The 13,877-nt window shown below is 22.4% G+C and overlaps 8 protein-coding genes and 1 pseudogene across 8 annotated transcripts; 2 read left to right on the top strand and 7 right to left on the bottom strand.

The window, feature by feature from the left end:
- Positions 1–506: 506 nt before the first annotated feature.
- vacC (vacuolin C) lies at positions 507–2,267 on the bottom strand (the record flags this gene model as incomplete). The annotated part of the gene is made up of 1 exon (XM_636692.1): positions 507–2,267. The coding sequence occupies one exon, from the start codon at positions 2,265–2,267 to the stop codon at positions 507–509; it is 1,761 nt and encodes a 586-aa protein (XP_641784.1).
- Positions 2,268–2,728: 461 nt separating this feature from the next.
- Positions 2,729–3,439, bottom strand: rsmJ (small GTPase; the record flags this gene model as incomplete). Its single annotated transcript, XM_636691.1, has 2 exons — positions 2,729–3,129; positions 3,262–3,439. The coding sequence occupies 2 exons, from the start codon at positions 3,437–3,439 to the stop codon at positions 2,729–2,731; spliced, it is 579 nt and encodes a 192-aa protein (XP_641783.1).
- Positions 3,440–4,396: 957 nt separating this feature from the next.
- Positions 4,397–6,327, bottom strand: slob2 (Slob family protein kinase; the record flags this gene model as incomplete). Its single annotated transcript, XM_636690.1, has 3 exons — positions 4,397–5,411; positions 5,512–6,046; positions 6,153–6,327. The coding sequence occupies 3 exons, from the start codon at positions 6,325–6,327 to the stop codon at positions 4,397–4,399; spliced, it is 1,725 nt and encodes a 574-aa protein (XP_641782.1).
- A 607-nt stretch (positions 6,328–6,934) lies between these two features.
- On the bottom strand, positions 6,935–9,608 carry CAX1 (DUF307 family protein; the record flags this gene model as incomplete). Its single annotated transcript, XM_636689.1, has 4 exons — positions 6,935–8,218; positions 8,276–8,425; positions 8,569–8,966; positions 9,065–9,608. The coding sequence occupies 4 exons, from the start codon at positions 9,606–9,608 to the stop codon at positions 6,935–6,937; spliced, it is 2,376 nt and encodes a 791-aa protein (XP_641781.1).
- A 977-nt stretch (positions 9,609–10,585) lies between these two features.
- Positions 10,586–10,996, bottom strand: DDB_G0279299 (hypothetical protein; the record flags this gene model as incomplete). Its single annotated transcript, XM_636688.1, has 1 exon — positions 10,586–10,996. The coding sequence occupies one exon, from the start codon at positions 10,994–10,996 to the stop codon at positions 10,586–10,588; it is 411 nt and encodes a 136-aa protein (XP_641780.1).
- Positions 10,997–11,176: 180 nt separating this feature from the next.
- On the bottom strand, positions 11,177–11,526 carry DDB_G0279297 (hssA/2C/7E family protein; the record flags this gene model as incomplete). The annotated part of the gene is made up of 2 exons (XM_636687.1): positions 11,177–11,421; positions 11,514–11,526. 2 exons carry the CDS (start codon positions 11,524–11,526, stop codon positions 11,177–11,179), a joined length of 258 nt encoding a protein of 85 aa, XP_641779.1.
- Positions 11,527–11,900: 374 nt separating this feature from the next.
- DDB_G0279295 (hssA/2C/7E family protein) lies at positions 11,901–12,240 on the top strand (the record flags this gene model as incomplete). The annotated part of the gene is made up of 2 exons (XM_636686.1): positions 11,901–11,913; positions 12,011–12,240. The coding sequence occupies 2 exons, from the start codon at positions 11,901–11,903 to the stop codon at positions 12,238–12,240; spliced, it is 243 nt and encodes an 80-aa protein (XP_641778.1).
- A 441-nt stretch (positions 12,241–12,681) lies between these two features.
- On the bottom strand, positions 12,682–12,935 carry DDB_G0279399 (annotated as a pseudogene; the record flags this gene model as incomplete).
- Positions 12,936–13,418: 483 nt separating this feature from the next.
- DDB_G0279293 (hssA/2C/7E family protein) lies at positions 13,419–13,759 on the top strand (the record flags this gene model as incomplete). The annotated part of the gene is made up of 2 exons (XM_636684.1): positions 13,419–13,431; positions 13,524–13,759. The coding sequence occupies 2 exons, from the start codon at positions 13,419–13,421 to the stop codon at positions 13,757–13,759; spliced, it is 249 nt and encodes an 82-aa protein (XP_641776.1).
- Positions 13,760–13,877: the final 118 nt, after the last annotated feature.

The raw sequence follows: 13,877 nt of genomic DNA, 5'->3' as shown, positions 1-13,877 counted from the left end.
TGTTTCACACCCATTTGAAATTTCCTAAAAAAACAAGACCGCACATATTTGCAGTATTCTTAATTATTTTTATTTATTTTTCCAATGAGTAATTTAAAATTTTTTAATTGGATATTATTTAATAAACTAAAATTAAAATTAAAATAAAATAATTAAAATATCACAAACTTTTGTCTTTTTTAATAACAAGATTTTGAAAAAAAAAAAAAAAAAAAATTTATAATATTAAAATAATTAATATATAATATTTTCAAAATCTTTTATTAAAATCCGATAATATTAAGTTGATTTTCTTTTTTAATACAAGATTTTGAAAAAAAAAAAAAAAAAAAAAAAAGAAATTAAAATATATATAAATATTTGTTTATTTATTAATTATTAATTTGAAACAAAAAAAATTCTTTTTTCTTTCTAAATTTAATTACATTATCTTTTTTTAAAATTTAATTTAAATTTATTTTTTTTTTTTTTTTTTTTTTTTTTATATGTTATACTATTGAAATATTTTAACTTTTAATGTTGGTTTGTTGTTTTCCAAGCATTCTTTCCATGAAAAAGAATGGTGAATTCATAAAGTTACCAGCATCTTGAGGAGTAATATAAAGTGTTGAACTTTTTAAAGCTTCGGATTTAATTTTAGCCAATTCAATTTCAGCGAGAATCGGGAATTTGGAATATAATTCACCTTGTATTTCCTGAACTTTCTTTTGAGCATTAGCTGTAACAAGTAAAGCTTCAGCTTGTTTTTTAGCAGATTCTAATTTTGCTTGAGCTTCTGCAATAATTGCTATACCTTTTTGTTCTAATGCAATATTATCGGTTTCAGCTTTAAGACGAGCTTCAGTGGTTTTGATATCATATTCTTTTACAAGCGTTGCTTGTTTGGTTGTGAATTCAGCAGATGTAACTGATTGACCAGCAAGTTTTTTAGCGATTTCGGTATCCAAAACTTTTATTGTTTCAATTTGAAGACGAGCTAATTCAATACCATATTCATATAAATCTCTTGCCAAATGAGATTTTACACGATCTTGAATTGTTTGAGCAGATGCATCAATAGTTGCAGATGGCTTTGTATCATTGAAATACATAATCTCTTGTAAAGTACTTAATTGAATTGCTTTACCCATATCGGCGAATGAAATATTTTCAATATGATTGATAATACCTTCTTTACCTAATTTAGTGAGTGCAATTTGAGGATCAATTATTCTAAATGCAATTACCAATACAACACCAACACGAAGTGAATCTCTAGTTTGGAAAATTTTTAAATTAACTTCATCAGATGTCGCATTTTTATTATCTTTAATAGCTTGTTGTTTAGTTTCATTTGATGGGAATAAACAAGTTTGTAAACTTGTTTGAATGAAACATTCAAAATTATGAGTTGGAGAATCGATAATAACTGGTTTACCATCTTTTGGTGTTTGAATAATTTCAAGGACACCATTATTATATGTGACTGCAACTTCACCAGTATGTGGAATAATTCTTTTAATTGAACCATGTTCCATAAATGTAGCTGATGAATTATGAAAGTATTTATCTTGACTACCTATTTGTTCGACAACTTTAAATTGAGCATCAACAAAAACGTATGGTTCACGACGAGATTCTAAAATCAATGGTTGAGTACCAACCCAAACTTTTGCAACTTTACCAGATGGAACACGAAGAACATTAATGGTTGAATGGTTTATAAATGGTTCTTGTTGATTAACAAAGCCAGTTGCTTCATCAAATATAAAAGTTGGATCAATTATTACATGTGGACCTTCACCATAAATTACTGGACGATTCTTTGATAAGGCTTTTGCGAAATGACCAGATGGCACATTTAAAACAGTTTTACCGTATAAAGTGAAATAACGACTAGTTTTTGGGATTCCACCATTGTATTCGATGATAGTGGTTGGATCTGCAGAATAAACTGTACTAAAACGTTGACCACGTGGATCGAATAATTCAGCAACTTTGTCACGATTACTTAAAGCAAAATAACTTGAATCTAAACGTGGAAAAGCACGACCCAATGCTGGAGAATCTGTAAATGCTGGATTCTTTATACCTTGATTGAATCTTTCAATTATAATTTTGGATTGTCTCTCTGATGTTTCATTGGCAAAATCTGATCTAATCACTACTTGTGATAAAGGAATTGATTGGGTATTATCATCAAAACTATGATCAGAATAACTTGAAGCTTCACATACATTATTATGTGAATTTATTGAAAATTGTGAAGGGATTTTACTTTCAATCATTTTTTTTAATATTTTTTTTTTTATTTTATTTATATTTAATTATTTAATTCTTTTTTATTTTAAATATTTATTTTTGGGAATATGGAAATTAAAAAAAAAAAAAAAAAATTTAAATACTTTTTGGACAATTCCAATTCTTATTTTTTTTTTTTTATGTTCAAGATCAAAAAAGAAATATTCGAGTTAATAAAATTTTTTTCACCTGGGTACCACTAAATATTTTAATCTCCACTGGTTTTTTTAAATAAATCAGATATTTTTAGTTTCCATTTTTTCAAGTTTTTTTTAATTTAAAAAAAATAAAAATATAAAAAAATAAAAAAAAATGAAAAAAAAAAAGAAAAACACAAAAAATTATTAAATTTCGGAGGGTTTTATTTTAAATTGGCAAAAAAAAAAAAAAAAGAAAAAAAAAAAATTAATTTCATATTTACAAAAGTTTATTTATTTTTTAATTTAATTTAATAGGTCAAAGAAAATTTTTTTTTAAAGTAAAACTTTACTTTTGGGATTATTTGTCTTTTTGTTGTCTTTTTTTCAACACTATTTAATAATAATTTAAAAACTGAATTTGTTGTTTCATTATCTTTTGAAGTACATTCAATACATGGTAATGAATATAACCTATTAATTTTTTTAATTTTTTGATATATTGTTGGATCATTTACCTTTGTATCTAATTTATTTGCAGCGATTACAATTGGTATTGACCCTTTTTTACACTTTAATGTATCATATATTAAATCTTTATAAAATTGAATTGATTCAATTGAGTTTGCATCATTTAAGGAAAATACAATTATAAATGAATCACATTGGCTAATTGATTCCTTTACTAAGAAATTTAATTCTCTGATTGAAGCTATTGGAATTTTTAAAAAAAAAAAAAAAAAAAAAAAAAAAAAAAAAAAAAAAAAAAAAAATTATTATTAATTTTATTATTATTTTATTAAAAAATAAAAAATAAAATATTAAAAATTTAAAGATTACAAACCTGTATCATGAATAAATATATTATAAACTTTTTTTTTGTGTTGTAATAATTTAATTGATCTATTTTCAATTGTTGGAATATGTTCTCTATCATAATTTCCATTTGTCAATGATTCAATCATTGAAGTTTTACCAACAGCTACACTTCCTAAAACACATACATTTAAATTTTTATACATTTTTTTTTATTTGTTTTACTTTTTTTTTTAATCATAAAATTAAATAATAATTTAAATTTAAAAATAAAATTAAAAAACCATTTATTTGTCCTGAAATATAAAAAAATAAAATTAAAAAATTATATTTTTTTTTTTATCTATTTTAATTTTTTTTTTTTTTTTATTTTTTTTTTTCTATTAATATTGTTATTATTATCATTATTGTTGTTAATTTATTACAAATTCAAATATAATTATTTCTATTTTTATTTTAAATTCAATTATCTGAAAATAAAAATTGCACCCATACACCAACACACTCAAAATCATTGTTTTTTTTAAATATTATTTTATTTTCTTATATATTATTATATTGAATTTTTTATTTTAATCCAATTTCACTACCCCTTACCCCACCCCCACCCCCTTATCCAATTCAAAAAATAGAGGTATTGGTGTGTTTTTTTTTTTTTTTTTTTTAAAAAAAAAAAACAAAAATAGCTTAGATATGACACTGTTTCTTTTTTTTTTTTATTTTCAAAAAAAGGATAATCAAATTCCATTTTTAATGAAAATGATTAGTTTGAAATTCAAATATTATTATAATTTAATTTAAAAAAACCTTATTAAAGAAAATCAATTAGTTTATTTGAAATTTTTTTTTTTTTATATTTTTTTAAAGATTTACCACAGATACATAATTATCACCCAAAGCGGTGCTTTATTTTTTAGGAAAAAAAAAAAAAAAAAAAAAAATTAAACGATGTAAAAAAATGATAATGCTCTAATTTGTGCATGTTCAATTTTTTTTTTTCTAACTTATTTTTAACCTCACACTATAAAGGAATAGAAATTAAAAACTAATCGTCATCATCATGATCATATAAAATGTGTGCTTTTTTTTTTTTTTTTAAATAATTTAATTTTTTATTTTTTGTTTTGGTTTCTTTTTTTTGTTTTGTTTTGTTTTGTTTTGTTTTAAGATTTTTTTAATAACGGACCACTTTTATCAACAGTTTTTGTTTTTTTTAATTTTGAAGAAGAAAAAGATTCAATTGAGGATAGTAAACCTTTTCTACTGCCATCAGCTGGTGGTGGTGGGGAGGATTTGGGTGGTGGTGGAGGTGGAGGACCTGAAGATTTGGGTGGTGGTGGTGGTGGAGGTGGTGGTCCTGAAGATTTGGATGGTGGTGGTGGAGGTGGAGGTGGAGGTGGTGAAGAAATTGGTGGTGAAACACTTGATGCAGAAGTGGTATTTGTAGTGGTTGTTGCATTTGAATATGAAGTTGAAACGTTACTATTGAAACTACTATTTAAACTACTACTTGTTGAAGTATTAGTTGTATTTGTTGTAGTATTTGAAAGTAATGAATATGATGTTGAATTTGCAGGTTTTACATTTGCCAAGAAATTACTTGGTAATGAAGAAGAAGTTGAAATTGCATAACCACCCTCATTTCCATATTCACCGCCAGCAGCACCACCACCATTTTGACTCTCCATTTTAATAGGTTCAAAAGATTGAGTGAATACTAATTGTTTTCTCTTTTTTTGTTTTTTTAAATCTTTTAATTTTGGTTGAGATAAATCTTTTGAATTTGGTTTTGAATTTGTTGAAAGAAAAGTTTTATTTAACTTTATAACAGCATCCATCATATCACGTTCTCTTGAAGTATAAGTTAATCTGTGAAGTGGTAAATTCTTAAATTTATGATATGAAAAGAAATCCATTTTACTCAACTCTTCCAATGTAATTGGTGTACCATAGAATGGTTTAAAAATTGCTTCTAATACTTTTCTAACTTCTGGATAGCAATGTGCTGGAATAGAGATATCAACTGAATGTGGATTCTCCATCTCATAACCACATGCCATCTCAAATAATACTAAACCAAATGATAATACATCTGGATCAATCTTTTCATTATGTTGTCTAATAAAATCTGAAAATCTTGGTTCTAATCCTAAAAATGAATTTTCATAATCACTTATTCTAAAATAAATGAATAAATAAATAAATAAATAAATTAATTAGTAATTTTTTTTTTTTTTTTTTTTTTATATATATATTTTTTTTAAATTAAAAAACTTACAAACAAATTTGATCATCAACTAAAACATTTGCAGAATTTAAATGAAAATAAGGGAAATTATGATTTTTTAAAAATATTAAAGCTTCTAAAATTTGTCTACCAAATTTTGAAACTATTTTTTCATTTAATTGAAGATGAGTATCATATTTATCAGCGTATGGCATTTTTGGTTTTGATTTATGTATGAAATCTCTTAATGAACCTCTATCGGCATAGAAAGGTCTAACAGAGACAGCAACATGTTTCTCTGGTATAAAATCAACCAATAATGGTACACTAATGAATGGATGAATTTCCAATGATTTAATGATGGTTCTAAATGTGGTTCTACCAGCTTCTGAATTTAATGGAATTGGCCAATGTTTTGAAACTGGTACCATTGCCATAATTCTATCATTCTCTAATTTATTTAATGAATTACCTAAAACTCCAAAATATACTTTATCAGATCTTGATCCAAATTTTGGTATTTTATCTTGTAAACTATAAATTGTTGATCTTAAATATAATCTTGCATTCATCATAACTTGTTCCTCTAAACAAAGTTAATTTTTAAAGTAATATTAGTATATGAAATAATAATAATAATAATATGAAAGACATATGAATTATTATTATTATTATTTATTTTATTTATTTACCCTTTTCTTGAACTTGAGTATCTCTTTTATAAACAAAAACATTTCCTTTTTCTTTTGGTAATAATGGCTCTCTCATTTTTTGTGATTTTTTTAATCGCAATACAACTATAATTATAAATGTCAATATTGCAAAGCCACCAACTGCTGCTATTATAATGTAATAATAGTATTCCATTTTTTTTTTTTTTTTTTTTTTATTTATTCAAGCAATGAGGGAAAAAAAAAAAAAAAAAAAACTAAATTAATCTATTTTTAAAATTATTGTTAAATTATTATTCTTTAACTAATTTTAAATTATTATTTTATTTTATTTTTTATTTTTTTTTGATTATCAAAATTGTGTGGTTGATAACTTTGATGTAAAAAAAAAAAAAAAAAATAAAAATAAAAATAAAAAAAAATAAAAAAGTAAAAAAAATAAAAAAAAAATAAAAATAAAATAAAAAAAAGTGGAATACTCCACCGAAAATTATTTCAGTCTTTAAAAAAAAAAAAAGAATAGATTTGTTGGGGTGTGAAAATATATTGGTAATTAAAAATAATACATTTGCAGAAAGGTAAAAAAATAAAATAAAAAATAAAAAAAAAAACAGATTATTTTTAGATTTTTTTTTTAATAATTAATTTTTTTTTTTTTTATTTTTTATTTTTTTTTTTTGAGATCTTTTTTTTTTTTTTTTACCTTTGATATTTTTCTTGATATTTTCTTTAAAACTTTTGAAACTCTTTTTATGGATAATGCAGGAATAATAAAATTAAAACCTTTTTTTTTTTTTTTAAGTTCAAGCAACTGGAGTAAAATAAAAACAAAATACAATTACTAAATAAATGATAACTAGAGTTGAACCAATGAAATAATTTGTTCTACCATTTGAAAATACTAAATTCATAACCATTACACCAAAAAAGATAGCAAAGAAATCCATTAATGGGAAAATTAAAGTGAAAGATCCTTCACTACTTAGATGATTATAAACTGCACAAATGAAAACCAATACTGGCATTTGGAATAAAGTGATTTGAACGGCAGCAGAAGCACCAATTTCTAAAGCCAAAGGCATATTATTATGAATTGCAAATTGGACGGCATTTAGATACTCTGCAGCGGATGGAATGATACCAAGAATGGTTACACCTAAAAATTCATGTGTTAAACCCAATGCACTAACCACTGGATCGATCGTACCAACCATTTTCTCTGATACCAATGCAAACATGGTTGTACAAGCCAATAACACAATGATACATTGTAATTTTGACCATTCATATTCTATACTCTTTTCCTTTGTTTCATCAGTAGGCTCTTGTTTCTTCTTTTCTGGTGGTGCATGAAGTATATGAGTATGAGTTTTCAATGTGAATAAAAGACCAATGAAGTAGGTCAATGGAAGTATACCAGAACAAATATACATAAGTGTACGTGCTTTTTGTGTGTAAATTGGATCTTCGTCTAAATCCGACGAGACGATTGTACATTTACCACAATCCATCAATGTATTGGTGGTGGTTCCATTGATTGCAACACCATCCACTGTAACATTGGTTGGTTGTTGAATACAGGATGTACAGCTAAATCCAAAGCTACCATAAATTTTATAGAATAATGTTGGTGCAAATGCTGCAACAACAGCAATCATCAAAAGAATGGTATTTACTCCCATTAAAGTTGGATTGAAACGTTGTTCCTTATGTTTTAAACCACCAATAACCATAGATAAACCTGGAATCAATAGCATTGAACCTAATAATGCTCCTGTTAACGCTGATCTTGCTACCTCTTCTTGTGCACCACTAATTGAAACAACATAAAGAATTAGCTCTATAATCGATCCAAAACTTGCATTAATAAGTGCACCAATTGCAAAACTAGTTTGTGCTGATAAACTTGCAATCGCCATACCATTATAATATGATAATGGAATTGTTGATAATAAACAACAAATAAATATAACAATTGGATTTATCTTATCTTCTAAAAAGAATCCAAATACCAATGATATAATTACAAATGGTAATAAATCTAAAAATAAAATAAAATAAAAAAATAAAAAATTAGTAAAATAATTCTATATATATATAAATATTTTTTTTTTTAAAAAAAATAAATACACACTAACTAAAACAACATTCATTCCATTAATTGTATATTTATAATAAAATCTATTAAATGCTTCAACTGGATATAATAAAATTTGACAATCTGCTCTTGGATAATCTTCAATTCTTAATTTTAATGGATTTGTTATTAAATGAGTTAATAATTTAGTGTGATTCTAAAATTAAATAAAAATTAATATATATATATATATTTTGTTAAAAATAATATTTAAGTTAATAAATCTTTTTTTTTTTTTTTTTTTTTTTTTTTTTTTTTTTTTTTTTTTTTTTTTTTTTTTGATTTTTAAAAAATAAGTACTTTTGCAGTTGGAATTGAAACAACTAACATCCAAGCTAAAGATAAAACTATAGTTTCAGAAATTATAATAAATGGTGCAATAAAAAGATAATAAACAAAAGCACCAATATAATTATATAAAGTTAATTTTCTATGTGCAATTGATTGAGCTCTTCTTCTTCCACTACTAATTGGTAATCTCTCTTCATCTTGACCAAATAATGAATTTGTAGTTGATAATTGTAAATATTTTCCGAATGGCCAAAAAACAAATCCTTTTAATCTCCAAAATAATTTACCATATGGTAATCCAAAATAAGTTAAACATAATATTATACTACAAATTACATATAGAATTGATAATGGGAATCCAAATATTATACAATAAACTACATTTCCAATTGTATTTGGAATTGAATCTATTATAATTATAATTATTATTATTTTAAATATAAAATTAATAAATAATTAATTAATTTTGAAATATTGTACTAATAATGTTTATAAATAAACTTACTTGGATTTGTATCTTTTCGCTCATCGGAATATAAACTTTGAACTTCAGGCGAACGTTCTTCAACTCTTCTCTTTGTAAGTTTACTTTTGAATGGTTTAAAACCAAACATATGATTTTGAATTTGATGTTTAACTTCTATTGGATTTGTATCATCTGTAATTCCAAAATCGTCAAATGTAATTGGTTGTTCTTTTTCTGCAATATAAAGAGATGGAATTTTATCCTTCTTTCTTTTTTTATTTTTATCTGTTGTATTTGTAGTTGTTGTATTTGTAGTTGTTGTATTTGTAGTTGTTGTATTTGAACCTTTACCAATTTCTTGATATGTATTATTATTATTATTATTGTTATTGTTATTATTATTATTATTATTACTACTATTTGTACTATTATTGTCTTTATTATTACTATTTTCATCGATTGGTAAAATAACAACATTATGTTGAAGAACTGATGGATTTACAGCTCTATTTCCCATAGAAATTCCATTAATTTCATCGTAATCCTGTTCATTTTTTGACAGAAGAGGCTTACGATCGGTCATAATTTTAGATATTGATCAATTATAATTATTTGAAGAGATCTTTAAATAAACTAAAACTAAAACTAAAAAACTGATTTGTGTCTGAGAGAAAAGGCATATAAAAGTTAACGAATATGACTATGATGATTGTGGCAATTTTTTATTATTACTATTATTTTCTAATGTAATTTGAAAAAAAAAAAAAAAAAATAGAAATGTTTTATTAAAGTCCAATAATTCTATTTTAATTATTTTATTTTTTTTTTTATTTAAAACACAAAAAAAAAAAAAAAAAATTTTTTTTACAAGCAAACAATTTGATCAAATTGTAAAAAAAAAAAAAAAAATAAAAAAATAAAAAAAATAAAAAAAGTACTATGATTTTTCACCAACGTCCAAAAAAAAAAAAAAAAAAAAAAATTTTCAAAATATGATAATATTTAATTCTATTAAAATATCGGGTTAATTTGAACGTTTAAATTTAAATATAATTAATTAAAAATCTAAAACATTATTTTTAAATGTTAATAATGTAAATATTATTCTTTTTATTTTTATTTTTTATATATTTATTTTTATTTATTTAATTTTATTTTATTTTTTACCTCCTTTCACAAAATATCTCGTGTCTAAAAAAAAAAAAAAATTGCCTGGTTCTTTTTTTTTTTTTTTTTTGATTTTTTGTGATTTTTTTGTGATTTTTTTTTAAAGAAATGGTAATGAAGATTTCATTTGAGAATTGTGAGGAGTAAACTTAAAATAATAATGAATAATCCATTTAATGTTGTTGGCAGTTTTCTTTGTTAGTTTAGTAAAAAAAAAAAAAAAAAAAAAAAAATAATAATTCATAATATATCTAGATTTAAATTAGTTTTTTGGTATTTTTTTAAAAATAAAAAAAAAAAAATGAGTTGGAAAAATGAGTTTTAAATTTAAAGATTATCTATTTGAAAATAAAAATTAAGATCCGATATTTATATTAACATTTACAGTGCGGTTTATTGTTTTTGTTTTGAATCTAAATTATTTAATGAATTAAAAAGAGATAAAAGAATTCTAGTTGAAAGGGCACTTGGAATACCTACATTTGATCTTGAATTCTGAACACACACAATCAAAGTTTTATGACCTTTATTTACACCTTTTACATTACCAAAAGAAATTGGTAATATTGAACCATTTGAAAGCAATGACCAACTACAAAAATGACGAGATAAACGACCAGTACCATCAGAAAAAGGATGAAGTGCCAATAATTGATACATTAACCAAGAAGATAAAACTATTCTATCTGTGCCATTTAATTTTAATACATTATACATATCAACTAATTTTTTTAATGAATTTTCAATACAATAGGGTGGTGGAAATAAATGTGAACCAATGAATACCTGTTCTTCTCTAATCATATTGTTTTATATATTACTCTAAGATCTTAAAAAATATTACATTTCGCTTTTATTTCAAAAAAAAAAAAAAAAAAAATAGTTTCAACTTTAAAATTAAATATTTAGAATGTGAAGAAATTTTATTTTTAAATTTAGGTGAAAAAAGATAAAAACTATCATTTAATTTATTATTAGAGTAAATTAACAACATCTACGACGACGACGACCAATATCAATGTCAAGGTTAATTATATTTGTGTTTGAACCTCCACAACCACCATTAAAACCACCCAATCCATTAAAACCACCCCATCCACCTAAACCACCACCACAACAACCATCAAAACATGAAATTGAATTATCATTACTAACAAATCCATCAAGATTAGAGGCACCAATTGAACTTCCCATTGAACCAGTTGAATTTGAAATTGATGAAATTGATTCTGATATTTATTATGTTTTAATGGTAAGTAAATGATAAGTTATTATTTTTTAAAAAAATAAAAAAAAAAAATAAATAAAAAATAATATTAACTAAAAATTGCCATTTTATTTGTTTATTTTTTTTTTAAAAATATAATAAAGTTTTTTTTTTTATTTATACAACTTTTTTTTTTAAAATGATTTTATTTTTTATTTTTTAATAGTTTTTTTTCAATATTAATAGTTAAATAGATTGTTTGATTTGTTTATTTAAAAACTGCAATTTATTATAAAACAACAAAATTTGTGTTTTAAATTTCCTTTTTTTTTTTTTTAGACAAGTTTATTATTCTTTCCACTTTTTTATTTTTATTTTTTATTTTTTTTTTTTGCAAAATTTAAAAAAACTATAAATTTCTTTTTAAATAAATAAATAAAATAAAAATATAAAAACAATTTAAAAAAAAACAAATAAAAAACAAATAAAAATAAAATAAAAATGACAATTTTTAGTAAATATTTTTTTAGGAATAAAATAAGTTTAAGAAATTACTTCACTTGAAAATATTAAAATACTAATAATTTTTAAATTAATAAACAATTTATAAGATACAATCTCATCAATTTCAAATTCAACTAGAACTACATCTAGTTCAATCGCTACCTGTAATTATAATGGATCAATGGCAAATGTTAATTCAACAGCATGTTTTGATAATGATTTTGGAGAATGGGGCGGTTTAGGTGGTTTCAATAATGGTTGTGGTGGGGGTTCAAATGTTAATGTTATTAACCTTGACATTGATATTGGTCGTCGTCATCACCGTAGATGTTGCTAATTTACTCAAATTAATAAATAAAATAATAATTTGAATTTTTGTTTTAAAGATATTTTCCAAAAATTATATAATTAATTTTTTATTTTTTTATTTTTTTATTTTTTTATTTTTCATTTTTAAAGATCTTAATTTTTAATAAATCCAAATTTTTTTTTTTTTTTTTTTTTTTCTTTCCTCCTTTTTTCCAAATATACCTCTATTCTATTTTTTTTCCCCCTGAAGTTTGGAGTTAAAAAAGATAATTCAAAGGAACTAAGAAATTAAAATTGAAATAAAAGAGTTTCAATTTTAAAATTATTTTAATAATTATTTGGAATATGCAAAAATAAAATAAAATGTAAAAGGTATTAATTTAAATTAATAAAAACTTTAATTTTAAATTTAGGAGAAAAAAAGATGAAAATTATCACTTTTATTTATTAATTAAATTAAGGTGAATTAACAACATCTACGACGACGACCAATATCAATGTCAAGATTAATTATATTTGTGTTTGAACCTCCACAACCACCACTATTAAAACCACCATTACCACCCAATCCATTAAAACCACCCCATCCACATAAACCACCACAACAACCATCAAAACATGAAATTCAATTACCATTACTAACAAATCCATCAAGATTAGAGGCACCAATTGAACTTCCCATTAAACCAGTTGAATTTGAAATTGAAGAAATTGACTCTATTATTTATTATGTTTTAATGGTAAGAAATGATAAGTTATTATTTTTAAAAAATAAAAAAAAAAAAAATTAAAAATAAATAAAAAATAATATTTACTAAAAATTGCCATTTTTTATACTTATTTATTTATTTAATTTTTTTTTTAAATATTTGTTTTTTGTATTTTATAACTTTTTTTATTTTTTAAATGATTTTATTTTTATTTTTTTATATTTTTTTTTTAATATAAATAAATTAAATTGTTTGATTTGTTTATTTAAAAATTGAAATTTATTATAAAATAACAAAATAAGTGTTTAAAATTTCTTTTATTTTTTTCAAAAACTAATTTATATTTCTTTCAACCTTTTTTATATTAATTTTTTTTTATTTTTTTTAATTTTAAAAACTATAAATTTATTTTTAAAAAAACAATAATACATAAAAAAACAAATAAATAAAATACAAATAAAAAAAAACAAATTAAAAACAAATAAATATCATACAAATGACAATTTTTAGTAAATATTTTATTTTATTCCTAATATAATTAAAACTTCACTTGAAAATTATATATTACTAATTATTTTTAAAATAATAAATAATTTACTAGATTCAATTTCATCAATTTCAAATTCAACTAGAATTACATCAAGTTCAATATCAACCTATAACTATAATGGATCAATGGCTAATGTTAATTCAACAGCATGTTTTGATAATGATTTTGGAGGATGGGGCGGTTTAGGTGGTTTCAATAATGGTTGTGGAGGTTGTGGTGGTGGTTCAAATGTAAATGTTATTAACTTTGACATTGATATCGGTCGTCGTCATCGTAGATGTTGTTAATTCACCTTAATTATTAAATAAAACAAAATTTTTTAAAAAAGAAACTTTTAATCTGTATTATTTATTATTTATTAGAATGTTAAAATACTTAAAAAAAAATTAGATATTGTGTTTGTGT

This window comes from Dictyostelium discoideum (assembly GCF_000004695.1).
Source record: "Dictyostelium discoideum AX4 chromosome 3 chromosome, whole genome shotgun sequence".
Classification (NCBI taxonomy): domain Eukaryota; phylum Evosea; class Eumycetozoa; order Dictyosteliales; family Dictyosteliaceae; genus Dictyostelium; species Dictyostelium discoideum.
This window is presented reverse-complemented; position numbering and strand designations above follow the sequence as displayed.